This window comes from Pogoniulus pusillus, chromosome 15 (assembly GCF_015220805.1).
Source record: "Pogoniulus pusillus isolate bPogPus1 chromosome 15, bPogPus1.pri, whole genome shotgun sequence".
NCBI classification, from domain to species: domain Eukaryota; kingdom Metazoa; phylum Chordata; class Aves; order Piciformes; family Lybiidae; genus Pogoniulus; species Pogoniulus pusillus.
This window is the reverse complement of record NC_087278.1, coordinates 8,991,624-9,007,874: the sequence shown is the minus strand read 5'-3', so window position 1 is coordinate 9,007,874 and position 16,251 is coordinate 8,991,624. Positions and strand designations below refer to the sequence as shown.

General features: G+C 40.2%; 1 protein-coding gene and 1 long non-coding RNA gene across 2 annotated transcripts; one reads left to right on the top strand and one right to left on the bottom strand.

The window, feature by feature from the left end:
- Nucleotides 1-150: 150 nt before the first annotated feature.
- Nucleotides 151-719, top strand: LOC135181837 (uncharacterized). The gene is made up of 2 exons (XR_010305000.1): nt 151-238; nt 574-719. It is a non-coding gene; the product is annotated as an uncharacterized LOC135181837 (long non-coding RNA).
- Nucleotides 720-2,686: 1,967 nt separating this feature from the next.
- DMC1 (DNA meiotic recombinase 1) lies at nt 2,687-14,838 on the bottom strand. The gene is made up of 14 exons (XM_064155256.1): nt 14,740-14,838; nt 13,874-13,964; nt 13,260-13,304; nt 10,454-10,600; nt 10,079-10,161; nt 9,434-9,486; nt 8,442-8,483; nt 7,163-7,235; nt 6,472-6,563; nt 5,557-5,630; nt 5,341-5,455; nt 4,030-4,090; nt 3,395-3,511; nt 2,687-2,769 (listed from the first exon to the last, which is right to left on the bottom strand). The coding sequence occupies exons 2-14, from the start codon at nt 13,928-13,930 to the stop codon at nt 2,700-2,702; spliced, it is 1,029 nt and encodes a 342-aa protein (XP_064011326.1). The 5' UTR covers nt 13,931-13,964; nt 14,740-14,838; the 3' UTR covers nt 2,687-2,699.
- Between the last annotated feature and the right edge of the window lie 1,413 nt (nt 14,839-16,251).

The following is a 16,251-nucleotide window of genomic DNA, read 5'->3' as shown; positions in this document are numbered from 1 at the left end:
CCCCGACGTTGCGCAAACTGCGGCCCTCGACAACAGCTAAGCCTATTCTCGGAAGCCAACTACACCCGAAGGTCGCTCGGCGAAACACTGCTCGGTGCCGCAGGACGGCTAAGAAAAGTACGTAGCGTTCTTTACTTCAACCAGGCTCGGTGTGCGGAAGGGAACGAGGAGATGAACACTCTCCCTGCTCTTCAAAGTCTGCCACGCATGGAGCCAGCCGCGTAACCTCGTCTGGACGGTAGGGAAAGCCAGTGCTGAGGGTACGTCACGCCTGTGCACGGCGTACGGATATTGCGTGACTCAGGCTGGTCTAGGGCAGGAAGAGGCCGTGTGCCTCACGTAAAATGCTTCCGCGGGCTGTGCAGGCGGAGCTGGAGGGGTACGTTAGGTTTGCAGCGTAGCAGGGCTCGGAGAATACGGCCTTTCGCCTACGCGCACGGTGGCCCCGTGGAGGGTGGTGCCTGGCTTGAAGAGACAATAACGGCAGTAGGGGCGGGGGTTACGCCCTGCCGCAGCAGTCCCTCAAACGTTCCCTCCGAGTTGGGAGTTTCTCTTCATTTCTTTCCTCGGCAGATCATTAGAGGAGTATTGGCGCTGGGACAGGAGCAGGAGTCACAGCAGCCATGATGTGTGCTGGCAACCCTCGATCACACTCTCAGCTCCGCAGCTGCAGGAGGGTCATGGCAACCTCTCCAGAAAATAAATGAAATTCACCAATTTTCCCACTGTGGTGCTACTGCAAGTGTTCAGGGGGGGAAATAAAAGTATTGGAAGGACACCGTACACAGCGTAGACATTGTGTTAATGGCCAGTTAGCATTGGCTGCCCAAATCGGCCAGAGACTCCTAGCTAAAAAATACAGTAAGCCATGAAGCAAGTACGTGGCGTAGGCCATGGCTCCTCTGTGCTGTGCTTACGCGCTTAGCACTTGCCCGCAAGCAGCCAGTCAGTCTCTTCTGACATAGCCATGTCAGGAGGGTGGTCCGTGCACAGCAGCCAAGCCAAGTGTTTGCCTGTGCTGTCAGATTATCAGGAATCGGCTATACTGGTAGAAAAGACCTTTCTAATTTCAGACTCTCAAAACAACAGTCTGGAATGAGACACAGATTATTTACCATTTTAGTTGCTGTATGTGTTATGTGTGGCACATGTGGGAAAGCGAAAGCCTTAAAATACTGGAAGAAACGTAGGCCACCTAAGTGGGTGGGAGAGGGTCAAGTGATGCTGTAAGCTCTCACCTACACTCAATACTGAGCCATAAGATAGGAATGACTGGTGTGGCATGCCTGGCACATGCAAATAATTAAATGGCTCCCTCAGATCAGCCAACCTCCTTCTCTCTTGTCTTGTGTCTGCTGTCAAAAAAAAAACAGTGCTTCACCTCAGGAAAAATATCAAAGATCTGTTAAGAAACCGCTTCCAGAAGGCAGACTCTCTGGCTCTATCACAAAGCTACAGTGGCAAACTTTTCTCAGATGAATTTGTGGTAATTGCTACCTTTTTACTTCATGTTATCTTACAAGCATTAATTTATGTGGAAAAAAATCCTATGTTGGTGAGGACAAGCCTTCTAAGTAGACACCATTCAGGCCCATTCCAATCAGTATTTTTGTACAAGAGGACGAAGTAAGGCCTTTCCTTAAAGCATCTAATATATAAATTGTTGATTTTAAAGCAAGCAATTCCATGAGCATTGGAGGTAATGCAAACCAAATTGGTATTTTGTCACTTGACCTCCCATTTCTCTCTTTGCTTCCACCTTCTTCTTTTGCCCCACTTCCATAGCTGGTTCAGAGGTATGCTTGTGCTGGCCCTCAGCAAGCTGAGTCATTAGTCCCTTTCTCTCAGTATTAAGTACTGATGCTAGCGTCTTTGCCTTCCTAGCCACTGTTTTTGTCATCTTCTGCTTTTTTATGATATTTTCTATTTATTAATAATACCCTTTTATATTCCCACTTATATTAGGAGCCTGACAAGGCAGTTATATAAAGTTTGTTTCTTTAGACAACTAGATAAAAGGTTTGAAAATGTTTGCACTTGGCTTAATTCTCTCTTGTGAAAGATCAGTGAGATTACTGAGAGCAGGGTTTGATTCAAAGCATGCACACATTAGCAAAGTGCTGTTCTAACTCATAATCTTTATTCTCAACTTTAATTAAAAAACAGTTTTAAATCATCCTCTCAAAAATAAAAGAAAATTCTAAAGGAAAAGGAAAAAACTTAGTCAAGATAAAAATGCCTAAAGATATATGTTTAAAGTAACATGTTCCTCTATTGTACTGTATTGTATTGATTCCATCAAATTCTTGGGTTGTTTCTCCTGCCACTGGCTTTTTACATTAGTTTTATAAATGAGTTTATTCCAGTTCTGTTACATTTTGCACTATTAAATTCTACCATGTAACAGTCTTTGAAAGAAGCTGAGAAAGAGTACATTAATCTCATGTGAAAGGACAACTTTGATTTTCACAAAATTGAGGAAAAGGATTCTGTGAAGTTTGTCTTCAGCTGACAAAAGAAGAACCTAAATTAACTAAATTCTATTAAGATATACACAGAGTTCATCTCATTATTCTCTCAAAATATCTCAGATGGTTCCCAAAAGACAGAAATGTGGCTGGGCAGTCAGTAACCTTGCACAAATCTTCACCCTAACTGCCCACGTAGTTTTCAGTTGTACACTTACATTGGTTTTCTGCTTATTCTTTGGCATCTCCGATTCCTCCAGCAGTTATTGCAAATGTGGCTTCATTTTCTGGCATCTCAGGGCTGGGAAAAAAGACAAAACAAAACAAAAAACACAAAGCAAAACAACTTGTGGTTTTCTCCATGTCCCCGAAATATTCTAAGTGTAAGCAACCTGGCATACTTCAACATATTTATGTGCAAACTGTAGAATATGATCAATAGTATCAAGATCAGATGTGAAATCCACCTCTTGGAAGATGACAAACAGAAGTGAGGGAAATGGAGGAGTTGCAGGAGAAGGAAAGATTGTGTGTGTGCAAACTCTCATTTCAGTTTCTTGGTTCCTGAGCAGAAGCACTGGTCTTCCCACTGTTCTGCCACAGTTTACCAGATAATAGTAATTGTGTCAGTAAAACTTTGCAATCTAACAGGTCTGGAATTTTCATGCCAAGGGATCACCAGGCTTAGCAAATTATTTGATAGCCTTCTTTAAGAGATGAGCATCTCACTGGGTTTATGATGAAAGATTATGCAATTAAATGCACACAATATGCAAGACAACTTTAAGTCTATTTTTTGTCCTTTCCGGTTTCCTCTCAACTTACATGTTTAGTTCTAACCCATCAAATGGCTGTTCAAGCTGTTATGTTTCACCTCATGGTCGCTCATCATGAAGCTTCCTTCCAGTGATGGAAGGGTTATTTACCTGTCATATATCTTTGCGATACGCAGCTCCCCTCTCCCTTTCCTCAAGCTAATCCTGGTAGTTGAAGCATGAGCAAGGATGTGGCCCCCAATGGGCTTTTTTGGGTCTGCCTGAAAGCTACATGAGCAAGAAAATTGGTGATTCACTGTCCAGATACTACAGGTGACAAACTGTCAAACAAAGCATATTGAACCCAATAATGAATAACAAATGGATAAATATACCAAAAAATATACCTAAAGAGGACGTTAACACACTTGCCTCAAGATATTCTGATGTTCAATGCTGGCATATTTTTCCTCTCATTAAAACCAAGAGGCTCTAGAAATATGCACCTTGTTTTTCATATATAAGCTGTTCCAAAAGAAAGTGGGGTGCTTTTTTAGTATTTTTAATGGCTTGGTTCTCTTTATTCAAGCCACAGTGAGAGAAGCCATCATGCTGGGCAGCAGACGAACATTAAAACCTCATTACAAACACTGAAACCTACAGGTGTCATCCATGACTGACTCATCATAGCAGAGGGACTCATCATACCAGAGGGACCCTTCATTTTAGTGCCTCTTGCTTTTTACAATCTCAGTTCTCATCTCTGTCAAATATGTAATAGAAAAGATAGAGACAAAGTATCTTACGTCATGGTTGCTCCTGGATCAGCAGTCATCTGGTTGGTCACAAACACAGCCACATTATATTCTGCAATAGAAGAAAATGTAAAGTGGGACTGGATTATATCCAATTAGAATTCCAAAATATCCTCCCATCCATGGTAGAAGCAAGACTGCTACTGAAGCAAGTCGAATTTCAAATGAAAGAGAAGCAAATATACATTATGTCTGATGGTGGGAGTGATTCAGGAGACAGCATCAATTTGCTTCTGTATGACTTTGACTGTGATACTTACACCAAAAATTGCCACTTTTAGAATTCCATTGAACAAGTCTTCCTCAATTCCCACTTTAGCCTTTTCTCACTCCCTTTGTCTGTTTGCCCCTTTTTTTTTTTAGTTTTTTGCATGAAGGGAAAAAAACAAAACTAAATAATGTTCGCTTATTCCTCAACAACATTCTGAGACATTCCAAAGAGGAGGAAGCCTATTCATTCTATCATCCTCCCTCAAAGCATTGCAAAGCACTGGAAACATGGGAATAAGCACTGCTTTTTTATCTCTCTGTGCCTTCATCCTTTTTTCTGTTCTTTATCTCCAACAAGAAGGGCCCTGGAGTCCTAGTGGACAAAAAGTTACCCATGGGACAGTGATGTGTTGTTGTGGCTAAGAAGACTAACAGGATGTTAGAAGAGTGACCAGCAGGTCAAAGTTCTCCTTCCCCTCTACTCTGCCCTGGTGAAACCACATAGAATCATAGAATCATAGAATCAACCAGGTTGGAAGAGACCTCCAAGATCATCCAGTCCAACCTATCACCCAGCCCTATCCAGTCAACTAGACCATGGCACTGAGTGCCTCATCCAGTCTTTTCTTAAAGACCTCAAGGGACGGTGCCTCCACCACCTCCCTGGGCAGCCCATTCCAATGGGAAATCACTCTCTCTGTGAAGAACTTCCTCCTAACATCCAGCCTAGACCTCCCCCAGCACAACTTGAGACTGTGTCCCCTTGTTCTATTGCTGGTTGCCTGGGAGAAAAGGCCACCCCCTCACCTGGCTACAATGTCCCTTCAGGTAGTTGTAGACAGCAATGAAGTCACCCCTGAGCCTCCTCTTCTGCATGCTAAACAACCCCAGCTCCCTCAGCCTCTCCTCGTAGGGTTTGTGTTCCAGGCCCCTCACCAGCTTTGTTGCCCTTCTCTGGAGACATTCCAGCACCTCAACATCTCTCTTGAATTGAGGGGCCCAGAACTGGACTTTGATGTGGTTGTGCTACTAAGAGCAGCTGTCTCAGTAACTCCAGTCCATGATTTCCAAATTTTGCATTGTTTCCCTTACCTTCTGATATTTTTTGGAGCCTAGACAGCATCTGAGCCAGCTTCTGTTGCCGTTCAGCCAGCTCTCCACGACCACTGAAATCCACACGGAATAGTGCCATTACAGAGTCGATGATCTGCATTGTAATTATGCTAGATAAGTATAGTGAAAGAAAATAGGAAAATGTATTCTGACAGAAATAAGCATACACAGCAACAAAACCAAAATGCTTTGTACCAGTAGTTTGAAGATACCAGCTTCCTCGTGGAATTTGGCTGCTACATAGTCAAGCAATTCCATCTGATGTTCACCTGGTGGGAATTACAATTGCCAAATAAAATTAGGACCTGAAGGAGCTGTTAAGCAACAAAAGCCTGGATTTTAAAATTACACTTTAAACATCTGCACTGTTTATATTTTAATTTCCAGCAGTTTTAAACCCAGCAGCAAGCCACCTCTACAGTGCCCAGCAGTGCCTGCACTTTAACAGGTTCCAATTTCTATTTGCCTAGCTGCTGCATTAGGGTTTTACCACACCATCTGACAAAACTACTTTGTGGAAAGCTTCACAACAAAAATATTAATGAAGAAATTTTGTTGTTGTTGTTAAGAACTGGAAAGCAATATAGACATTTATTTTTAGTGTTGAATTAAACAGTGCACAGAAATTGTATTAATAATATTATTCATATTCATATTGTACTCTCAAAGTCCTCTTTTAAACTCTCTTGATGTTTTAATGCATTGTCTTGTGACAGAGGGTATTTGAGCTGTCCCCATGAAGTCACATTCTCAAGATGATAGAGAATGTCTCAACAGCATGTATAGAATTAGCTTGCATTCAGGTGAGCATAGTTACAATAATTGGTGCTTATTTTACTAAGATGCTATGTTGACACAACATATACATGGCAGAGTTTACTTCATGTTGTGGCAAACTGCAAAACATTATGTAGTGCAGGTGAGCTGGAAAACACAGTGAACAAACCTGCTTAGTGTACAACACCAGAAAATGGAAGCAACCTTAAGAATTATTTTGTTAGGAACATGTGATCCCCAGTTGGCCATATCAGTTAATTAACTGAGAATTATTAAAACAGAAGGCATAAAGAAAAAATACAGGTATCATGCCAGTTGCAATGATGGCCTTACTAGTGTATGCACGTGCATAGAGCACGTTGTCAAGTACTGCATCATGGTCCACATTGAAGCGATCAGCAATGTCACGAAGACGGTCTGGTCGGCTGGCATTAGGTACAGTTAAGGATTCTTTTGTACAAAACATGATCTGAAAGTAATAAAACTCCATAACAGAACTGTGGGAAAACAAAGACACATATTTATTTTGATTCTAGAAGATACAAACTTCTCTTCACACTCTCCCACATACCCTAAAGATAGTTTAGGGCTCACAATGATAATTGGTTTGTGTTTTATGGTTTGAGGTGGGTGTTGGGGGGTGGGGAGGTTAACATATGGATATCTCTGCTCTAGGAATTTAGCTGTGAATAAACCCTATTTATTCACAAGTCTACCACAGATACAGAGTGTTAAAAATAGTGCTCAGTACTTAGATGAATTTCTCTTGAAGTAGATAGAAAATCTGCTATCACTGGTATCATTGTGAGGAAGGCATATAAGATTTGTTTCTCCAGGCTGCATTATATCAAATGATGGAGTAAAAAGTCACTACCTTGTGGGGCACTGCACACCGTGCTTTCCAGACTGTGGGTAGGTCATAATGTCTTACATGCATGAAGCTGTCTGGAGTCTCCTACTTAAAACAAAATGAACTGACTTCCCAGTTCATCGTTCCTGTAGCTTTCAACAGTCCAAAAGATACAAAGTGTTTTCAGTATCAATGAAGATGATCTTTCCACCTGTGTAGCCATTCTGTCCTGGAAGCTGAGCTGTCACTACAGTGAATCATAGATCAAAATATCAAAGTGGGAAAATGTTTTCTTCCTCCTTCTAACATAAAATATGACTGGTTATCCATAGCACAAAGAACGACCAGTATTAGTCAGTGTGGAAATCAGGAGTAACTCAGGACTTACTGCTGGCTTGAGAAGAAACTCAAGCCACTTTTCTCAATTGGAGATCAGGTGAGATTTAAAGAATGGTGTCAAAACTCTGTTTTACTCAGTACCATCACTCAGTCTGTACATTTCATGTTGAAAACAGGTAAAGACATTACTAACAGTTTCTTATACAAAGTATCCTTTTAACCCCCTGCCTAAATTAATGATATTGACTTAGCAGGTTGTTGTTTTTTTCCTGTTGTAACTCGTATGTTCAAAAATTCTTTGAATCTGAATTTTTCCTGATACATGACTAGATATTGATTGTGGGTTTAGTCTCTTTGGAGTGAATAAGCTAAAATAATCAGTTCAGTTTGTACAAAAAGGTACAATGCTGACCATTAGACTGTACTAAATGAAAGAGGCCTTATTTTTCCAGAAGGTACCATAATTTCGTTTATAATGTAGGCTTAATTTAAGGGGATGTTTGCCTACCCAATGTCTGGTAACTGTATTTTAGCAGCATTAATATTTATGGTAGTTATTGCATGCTGCTATTTACATATTGAGAGATACTGTTGGGAAATCAGAGCCCTGCTGTATTTGGCACTGGATGAACATGGTGACTGCCAAAATGTTTGTTTATGCAGTTACTGGATAATCAGCCAGTAGTATCCTTTCAGGGCCATTTCAGAATGTCATATTCATAAACCTCTTGAAACCATGAAATTAAAGTTAATAATCCTGCCTTTACCCTTTTCTGAGCAATGCCACTTGCCACCTGTAACTCATATTTGTGCTCTGCTTTGCCAGATGGTGTCTTTACTGGTTTCTCTAAGACAAGTCTGCTATCTTCCCACTCCATATTGCAAAACTTACATTGATGTGAGCAGTATTAAAATGTATTCATTTATATGAGTTCTCTACTCAAATACAGCTAATGGAGGTAAGAATCACCAAGGTCTGTTCACTGTATTTGTAGGGATAACAGAATCTGACTTATCTCTATGTGTTTAATTCTGATGTATTTGTAAAGAATGGATTCACTGAGAAGAAACAGCTCTCTTTTTTTTTTTTTTTTTTTTAAGATATTGCACCTACCACAAAGGGTGTGAGATAGTTGGGTTTTGCCTGTCCGGAACTCTTAAGTAAAATAAAATTAAATTAAATCAAATTGGAAAAAAAAAAAAAAAAAAGAAAGAAAGAAAATAAAGGAAAAAAAAAAAAAAGAAAGAAAAAAAAGAAGTCAGGATTTATTTTTCTAAGTTTGTCAAATTCAGGAGTTACTGCAGTTAGAAACACTCTTACCAAATTCACCTCTGTCTCTACCTTTTCAAGTCATTTAACCCCAATTTGTAAATCATATTCTGTGCAATAAAAGTATGTTACATGAAAAGCAAAAATTTAAATGCTTTAATCTGATCAATCTTGACTGCTAAGGTTGTGTCTTCTTTTCTGTGTAGAAGTTAAAACCTGTGGAAAACTGTGGAAAAGTGTTAAGTAAAGGAGAGGGTGAAAGAAATGGTTGATTCCACAGACCTGGCCCAGTTTAATTTTCAGTAAAATCATGAAGGAGAAGCTTATAAGTTTATGAATCTCATTATATCAAATCATGATAGTCTCCAGTTTATCTTTCCTAAAGGGAAGATTACTGAGTTTCATGTTAAAATGTTAACCACTAACTGATCAGATTTACTATAATAGTAACTTAATTGTAATTTTAAACCTTATATGAAACCAGCATATCCAAAGTGTGCATAAATAAAATCTCTTTTGTGGCAGTTTTGTTACTGGACAAGAAAACAGATTGCATCAGCAAAATCTTTTCTATATGGCACATTCATAATAGTATTAACAACACTATTTTGTTCTGAATCAGAATGCCTAATGATTACTGAGTTCAAACTTAGTCTTCAAACAAATGAAAAAGAAAACTGGGAAAATGAAAAGAGAAATTGATTCTTCTTACACTCATATAGGTACTCATGTTTATGACTACTAGGTGGTAAGTTTGATAGAAGTAATTCAGCTTGATTAAAATTCTAAACTAACTTGCATTTTTTTGTCCAGTAATACTCTTTTTCTTTTCTCACCTCCAAAGGCCTCAGTGATTGCCATGCTTTCAATCCCACCTCCCAGAAGTTTGCTGGAGAAGGGAGAATATGATATAGTTAATCCAACAAAATCATATGCAGAAAGTAAAATGAGACATTTTTGCTACTTTTAGAAACATTGGGTTTTTTCTGCCTTACAACTCCTCACTTCATGCATTAAGTTCAGGGGCACTAAATGATCACTGATTCACAAATAATTAACCTCCCTTTCTCCATGCAAGAGAAAGATCTATTGAAATCACTTCTGGAAAGAAAGAAGAGAGATAATAACATTTGAAAATATAATATTCTGTAAGAATATGTCGAGGGAGGTCTTGAAGACATGCAATTTTGACCTGAGAGGTTGCTTTGACTAGATTAAAAAATGATATGTTGAGGATTTCTGGATGCAGATTGTGCTTATTTACAATGACTGTACAAAGTCCAGTTTCACCTCAAAAAAGAGTTGGTTTTATTGGTTACTCATGCAGGCAATTTGAGCCAGGACTAGCTCCCAGTGCAAAGTAACCTATGTGTCCTAGCTGAATACTTGTTCTGTTATATTTTTGTGTCTCATTAAATACAATAAATATGATTATTGGAACAATTTGGCCTAAGAAAGGATTTAAATAGAGATAAGCTTACTCAAATTCCTGGCTGCCAGTAGTAATATGAAATACCATCCTGCGTTTTTCACTGTACTCAGAGGCAGTCAGGAAGCCTGGTTCCTAAGGAAGACCAAAGAGAATACAAGAGATGTATTTTAAGTTGAAACTAAAGTGCAATATCCCACCTAAGCATCTTTTTTCCTTCTCTAACCTCATTTACACAGCTTCTGTATGAAAAGCACCACAGCATTTGTCTTGTTGTTGTAGACTATAAAGTATTATCCATGTAAAGTAATAAGAGTAACTTTAAAAATTACCTTGATGTAGTGAAAAAGTCTGTTAAGATAAACAATGAACAACATTTTGCAGAGCCCAGCATTAGTTTAAACTATCAGGAATGTGGTGGTCTTACAATGAGCTTGTTTGCAGCTTCTTTAATCTTGTCCACTTTGGCCTCTGAAAGCCCTTTTACATTGCATAGTGCCCGTCTTGTGGTCATCTGGATTCCTTTGATAGTGCAGATCCCAACTGACTTCAGTTTTTTAATATCTGCCACGTTCTGTGAAGAAAGTTCCCTTCTATGACTACTCAAGACAATTAACAACTAGAAGGCAAAGTAAACCTTTGAATTATATTTTATTACACATTCATATGCATGTGTATTTTCACCAAGAAATAGATTTACAGTGAACTCTTCATTGTGTAGTTTGTGACAGCAACACCAGAAAATTCTGAGTAACATCATGATGCAGAGAGCAGATCCTAGTGATTTTGAGAGAAAGGTGTCTTGGGTCCAGTTCTATTTATTTGGCCCTGTTCCATGTCAGTCTTTCTAGATTCAAGATGGTAATAAAGCAACTGCACTGATTATTGTAGATGGTTTGGAGACCAATTTTGTAAACCCTTTGTAAATCTGTCCCTTCGCATGGATAATCTGTAAACCAGATAATCTGATTGTGGATAACTGGGAGCTAACTTGCAAGGATTGTCAGAAGCTGAGTCTTAACTGCTGTGCTGGTTCTGCACATTCACAGTGTGTCCATCCTAAAACACACGTATCCTCCAGACCTGACTGACACTTTGGGCTGGAGGGAACTACTAGAGTTCATAAAAAACTGGATACAGTATGACTTCAGTTAGCACCCTACTGACACATTTTGTCTCCTCTCACCTCATTTTGTGATTTCCACATCACTGGAAACTTAAAGGTAAGCCACAGTTTACTCTCAAGAAACCATAGTGTGTGAAAGGTGTGGGATAATGCTCCTATTTACCATTTCCAGACATGTTTTTTTCTTTGAAAAGAAAAAAAAAAAAAAAAGAACTGGATGTACCATCTATTTATCTAGAATGTGTGGGTGCATGGGACATAAGAAGGGAGGGAGGTTATGCAAGAAATTAGTCATCTTCATTTGGAAGCTTATTTCTCATCCTGTGATGTTTTTTGATTATTACATTAATAGGGATGGGTGAAGTAAAATCAATCATGAATAAAAATGACTCTTCCATCCAAATGAATATAAAAAGATGATGATGATCAGAGAGCTGGGACACCTCTCCTACAAGGACAGGCTGAGAAAGCTGTGGTTGTTCAGCTTAGAGAAGGGTCCAGGGACATCATATAGTGGCCTTCCAGTGGTTAAAATGGGCCTACAGGAAAAATGTGGAGGGGCTTTTCACAGGAAGTGTAGTGATAGGACAAGGAGTAAACCTCTACCTCATGTTGCAGCCCTCTCCCAGTTATGTGCCTCTGGGGTGGAAAAGGGAGCTAACTGAGCATTTACAAATAAAACTCCTTAAACTATATTTTTTTGTTGTAATTTTGTTTGTATTAATTGATTCACAAATCCAGTTCACAGGGTGGCTACAAAAGTAGACATGCCAGAAGAAGGGTTCTAGGAGCAGAAATACTCATCAGAGGCTGCAGGGTCACATCACCTTAATTCATAAAGAAGATTTTTGGGGAAAAAGAAAAGTCAAACCAGAGCCTTGGTTTTGCTGATCTGACTTTTCTTTTTTTGCCACACTGTCAGATCTAGTAAATAGTTCTCTATTTACTGCTAGGAAAAAAAGTAAACTTATGCAACTCTAAGCAAATTAATTTAACAGATGTGGGTCATCATATGCTCATACAAAGATTTTTAACTGGCACAGCTGAGAACAAAAACTCTCTCTGGGGTGTGGGAATAACCATTTGGAAGGAAGGGGGGAGAAATGACTCGAAAACCCTTATTAATCTAGAAGAACAGCCTAAGTCATCTTTTATTTTCAGGATCTTCTCATACTTTATCATTCTTTGCATATTTAATTTTGACAGGCTAGTACAGCTGCCTTCCAGCTCATTCTCTTTGGTCAACTTGTTAAATTTTTAACACAGAAATTTGTGTCTTTTTCCTTTGTTCCCATAGTTAGAGCCTCCAACCTCGTGATCCTTCTTCAGAACTCTCTTAAAAACTGTCAGTTAATTGCCAGTAAAACCAGTTGACAATTACATGACTACAGTGCTGGTTAATGCTGTCTTATGGTGTCTGTGTCCTCCCTGTCTGCATCTGTCTGTAGTCATCCATAGTAGAGTTAAATCTTACATTTCTTTGGGCAAACCCAACTTTTTATTCTGCTTCTATAGCACTGAGTGTAATAAGGTTCCAGTGCATGAGCCAGTCTCCTGGATAAGGATATAGTAATAGTAATTCAAATAAATAAGTGATGTTTATATGATAATAATGAAGATGACAATAGTGATAACAATTATAGGAGTTCATATTTGATGAAGAAAACCAAACACATCTCTAGCTACTAATATTTTCCTCACTCCCACTCTACTCCCTGCACAGGCACACTGAAAATAGTACAGCAACAATTGTCATGGTGTAATTTCACAGACACCAGAATGCAGGAGTAATTATAAAGATTGGCAGGAGCAGGAAGTAATCTATCACAGTTTTCAAATAAATTAGCAAGTAGTTGTTTTTTCAAGAGTGCTGGGTGCTAAATACTTTGAATATCTTACCACTTTAGTTAGAAGTTTGATGGGAATGAGATTTTCTGAAAACCTGTCTTACCACCAAAGGCAAAACTTGCCTTCACATGACTGATTTAGATTTTATTTCAAGGTGGAATTTCAGTTATTTATATCAGTGTGTATATGCTTTTGGAAACAACCTTGCAATAGCTTTAAATGGACTACTCTGTGCAGTGTAGTCACTGCTAATACTTACAATTCCATGTTTCTGTAGCAGGTCAATATCCTGGAAAAAGGATTCCTAGAAGGATAGCAGGGGGGGAAATGTAAACATTTGTAAATGTTTAAATCATTTTCCTTAACAAAACACTAATACTTGTTGGACTACCCAAATAAGTAAAGCCACAGCGTACCACGAAGGCCTATACATTTCCTATCACCTTTTCCATAAACTGTATCTTCACAGGCAAAGAATCCTCTGCTGTGCTAATAAAACTTGTGTTATGATGTCATCTTGTTCTTTTCCAAAACAGTTTCTCAATCTTTTCAGGCTGGTGAACATCATAAAATTAACTGATCATCCCCTCCCCTTGCATTTAATACAGAAGTGTAAAATATAAAGAAATAATGGCAATCCTCTTTAAAATCATGTATAGCTTTTGAAAGGTTAATGAGTACTTGAAGAACAAAGCTGTACAGGGACTAAGAATGGGATTTTCTTGGCATTAGACTCAAACAAAATTCTAAATGCACTAAACTTCCTGATGGCCTTTGGGGACCTCCTGTCTTTCTGTGAATCTCATAACATTATCAAAATACCTTCAGATAACATTTGCCACACATATATTTTTCAGTGAACCATAAATTTACCTCATCATCCTGGTACCCTAGTTCTTCTTGGACTACTTGATCCTCCATGGCCTTCATCGTGAAAGGGCAGGCAATAATGTATTGGTCACTACTGGGAAATACAAACAAAAATAGTATTGAGGTAGCAATAAATATGTAAATGACTATAAGAGGACTTCTACTAAATTCTTGAACTACAGAACCTTTGCTGTATGCCATCACATATAGATTTAAACTTGGATACACCTTCCAACAATTCATTACCAAACCAAAAGGAGATCTAACCAGATATTTAGTGTCTGCCTAATCTGTTTACAAGTCTTGTGTATAGAGAGGATGGGAGAAGTGAGAAAGGAACTATTCTAATTTTAGAATTATTGTATTTGGGGGTTGAAACAAAAATATAATGAAGCCACGTTTGTTAGATTTAATAAATAAAATATCCTTATAAAATCAGCTTTTTCTGGTAGTGTCAGGATATAGTTAATTTCTGTTTCAGAACCTTGGAACAAGAAATCATGCCTTCACACCATGTGTTGTATCAATCAGAAAAATAATTACAGTAAAACATTAATTTAAAAGTACTTGAAGGGATATTAGTAACCCCCTTATCTCCAAATACCAAGGAAAGGAAATGCAAAAGTATTGCATTGCGTTAAGTCATGCAAAAGGTAGTACAGGTGTTATAATCCCCTTCTCCCCTAAAAATGTCCTCTTGAAATGCACATAATCCTGCACTCCAAGCGCAGCTGAACAGGTTATGGGACTGCTCTCCTGCTCCCCGTCCTTAGGCAACTGGCATCTCACAGCAGAAGAGGGAGGCAGAGACAGGGTTGTGCCTTCCTGGAGGCTAGGAAGGAAAACAGAGAAATTACACCACACCATACACCACACGCTTTAGAGATGAACACAGTCCTCCTGCTCAGCAGAGCGGCCTCCTGCTGCTGGTGCCTTGGCTCACTGAAGACCCGGAGGATTTCAGCCACCAATGCCTGCAGTGAACCGGATAAAAAGGTGAACGTCTGAGCCACCACAGCAAATCCATGAATCTTGTGAGGCGACACAAACAGTTTTGTGCCACCTCAGGCGTCTGAGCCTCCTATTACTGCCCTGGTAGGTAATTCCTTGGGATATGTGAGCCAGCCCTACGTGCTGCACTCCTTCCCACAGGTGCAGACTGTTGGTGTGACAGCGACCTAAACCCAGAGCACAATATTGAGTTTGAGGAGTGGGTTTTGAGCTGACAGGAGCATGGCAGCCAACTTGACTGCCGCCACAGGGGTGGGAGGTGATCTGGCCTGCTCCAAGGAGCACTGTGGTGGAATTTCACATCTCTTGACTCAGCGGAAAATGAATTATTAATCGTTTATCAACAGATGGATTTATTTGGGTTTTTTTTTTTCCTTGCCAGCTGCCTTTTCAGCGGACACAAATTTCTATTTCCAAAGGGTGAGGCGCTGTGAAATTGCCCTCCCTCATCCAACACCAAAATTCCTCGTCAAAATTGCAGTGACTGAAGCACAGCTCATCCCCGGGCACCTCCAGGAGCACGGAGCTGTGAGTGCTTACGGCTCGCCGCCGCTGCCCGCCTGCCTCCTCCTGAGGGAGCCGGCCCAGCGCTTTTCCCGCCGAAGGGCGCTGCGGGACCCTCCCGCCAAAACGCGGCGGCCGTTAGCCGCGGGCGCAGTCCCGCCGGGAGAGACTCCCTCCCGGAGCGGTGACTGCCTGCCTCTCTCCTAACCCCCGCACTGAAATGCACTCGCGTTAATGCTCTCAGTCACTTTAACCTTCTAAAACGTGCCAACTGCTGCATTTGCCATTTCTGAGGAGTGTTACATTAGCCTTTGTTTTACACCTGACAGAGGCACGCTCGATTAGAAGCACTGCGTGGGGTTGGTTTGGAGGAACATCAGTTCAACAGCCTCGCTTTTTTTGGGTGGTGCTACATACATAGCTTCCTCACAGGGCATTTTTGGATGGGATGGCCAAAACCCGTCAGAAAGCTGGAAGGGAACTCACTTGCCTGAAGTCACAGGACAAGAAAATGACGCTGAGTCATACACATGACTGAACCTGCTATTTTAGAAGGATGGAAAAGGCACTTCTTACGATACAGATACTTCCACAAGGCTTCTGCAGTCTTCTTGCAGACAGTATTTGGAAAGCAGTCACTTGTTTTAGCTCACCTCCAGCAGCGCAAGTAGTACAGGACGGCACATCAAGGAGACCTCAGCTCCTGGCTGCCCCTCACAGTTGCTGTCCTCCTGGGTAAAGGGATTTAAATGGCAGAAGGGATGGGGACAGCATCTCAGCTTGTTTTAAGGTTCTTCTGAAAACTTGGCACCCTCTGCCTGTGGGAAGTTGCGAGTCTGCGTGAGTGCTGTCAGTGTCCCAGTCCT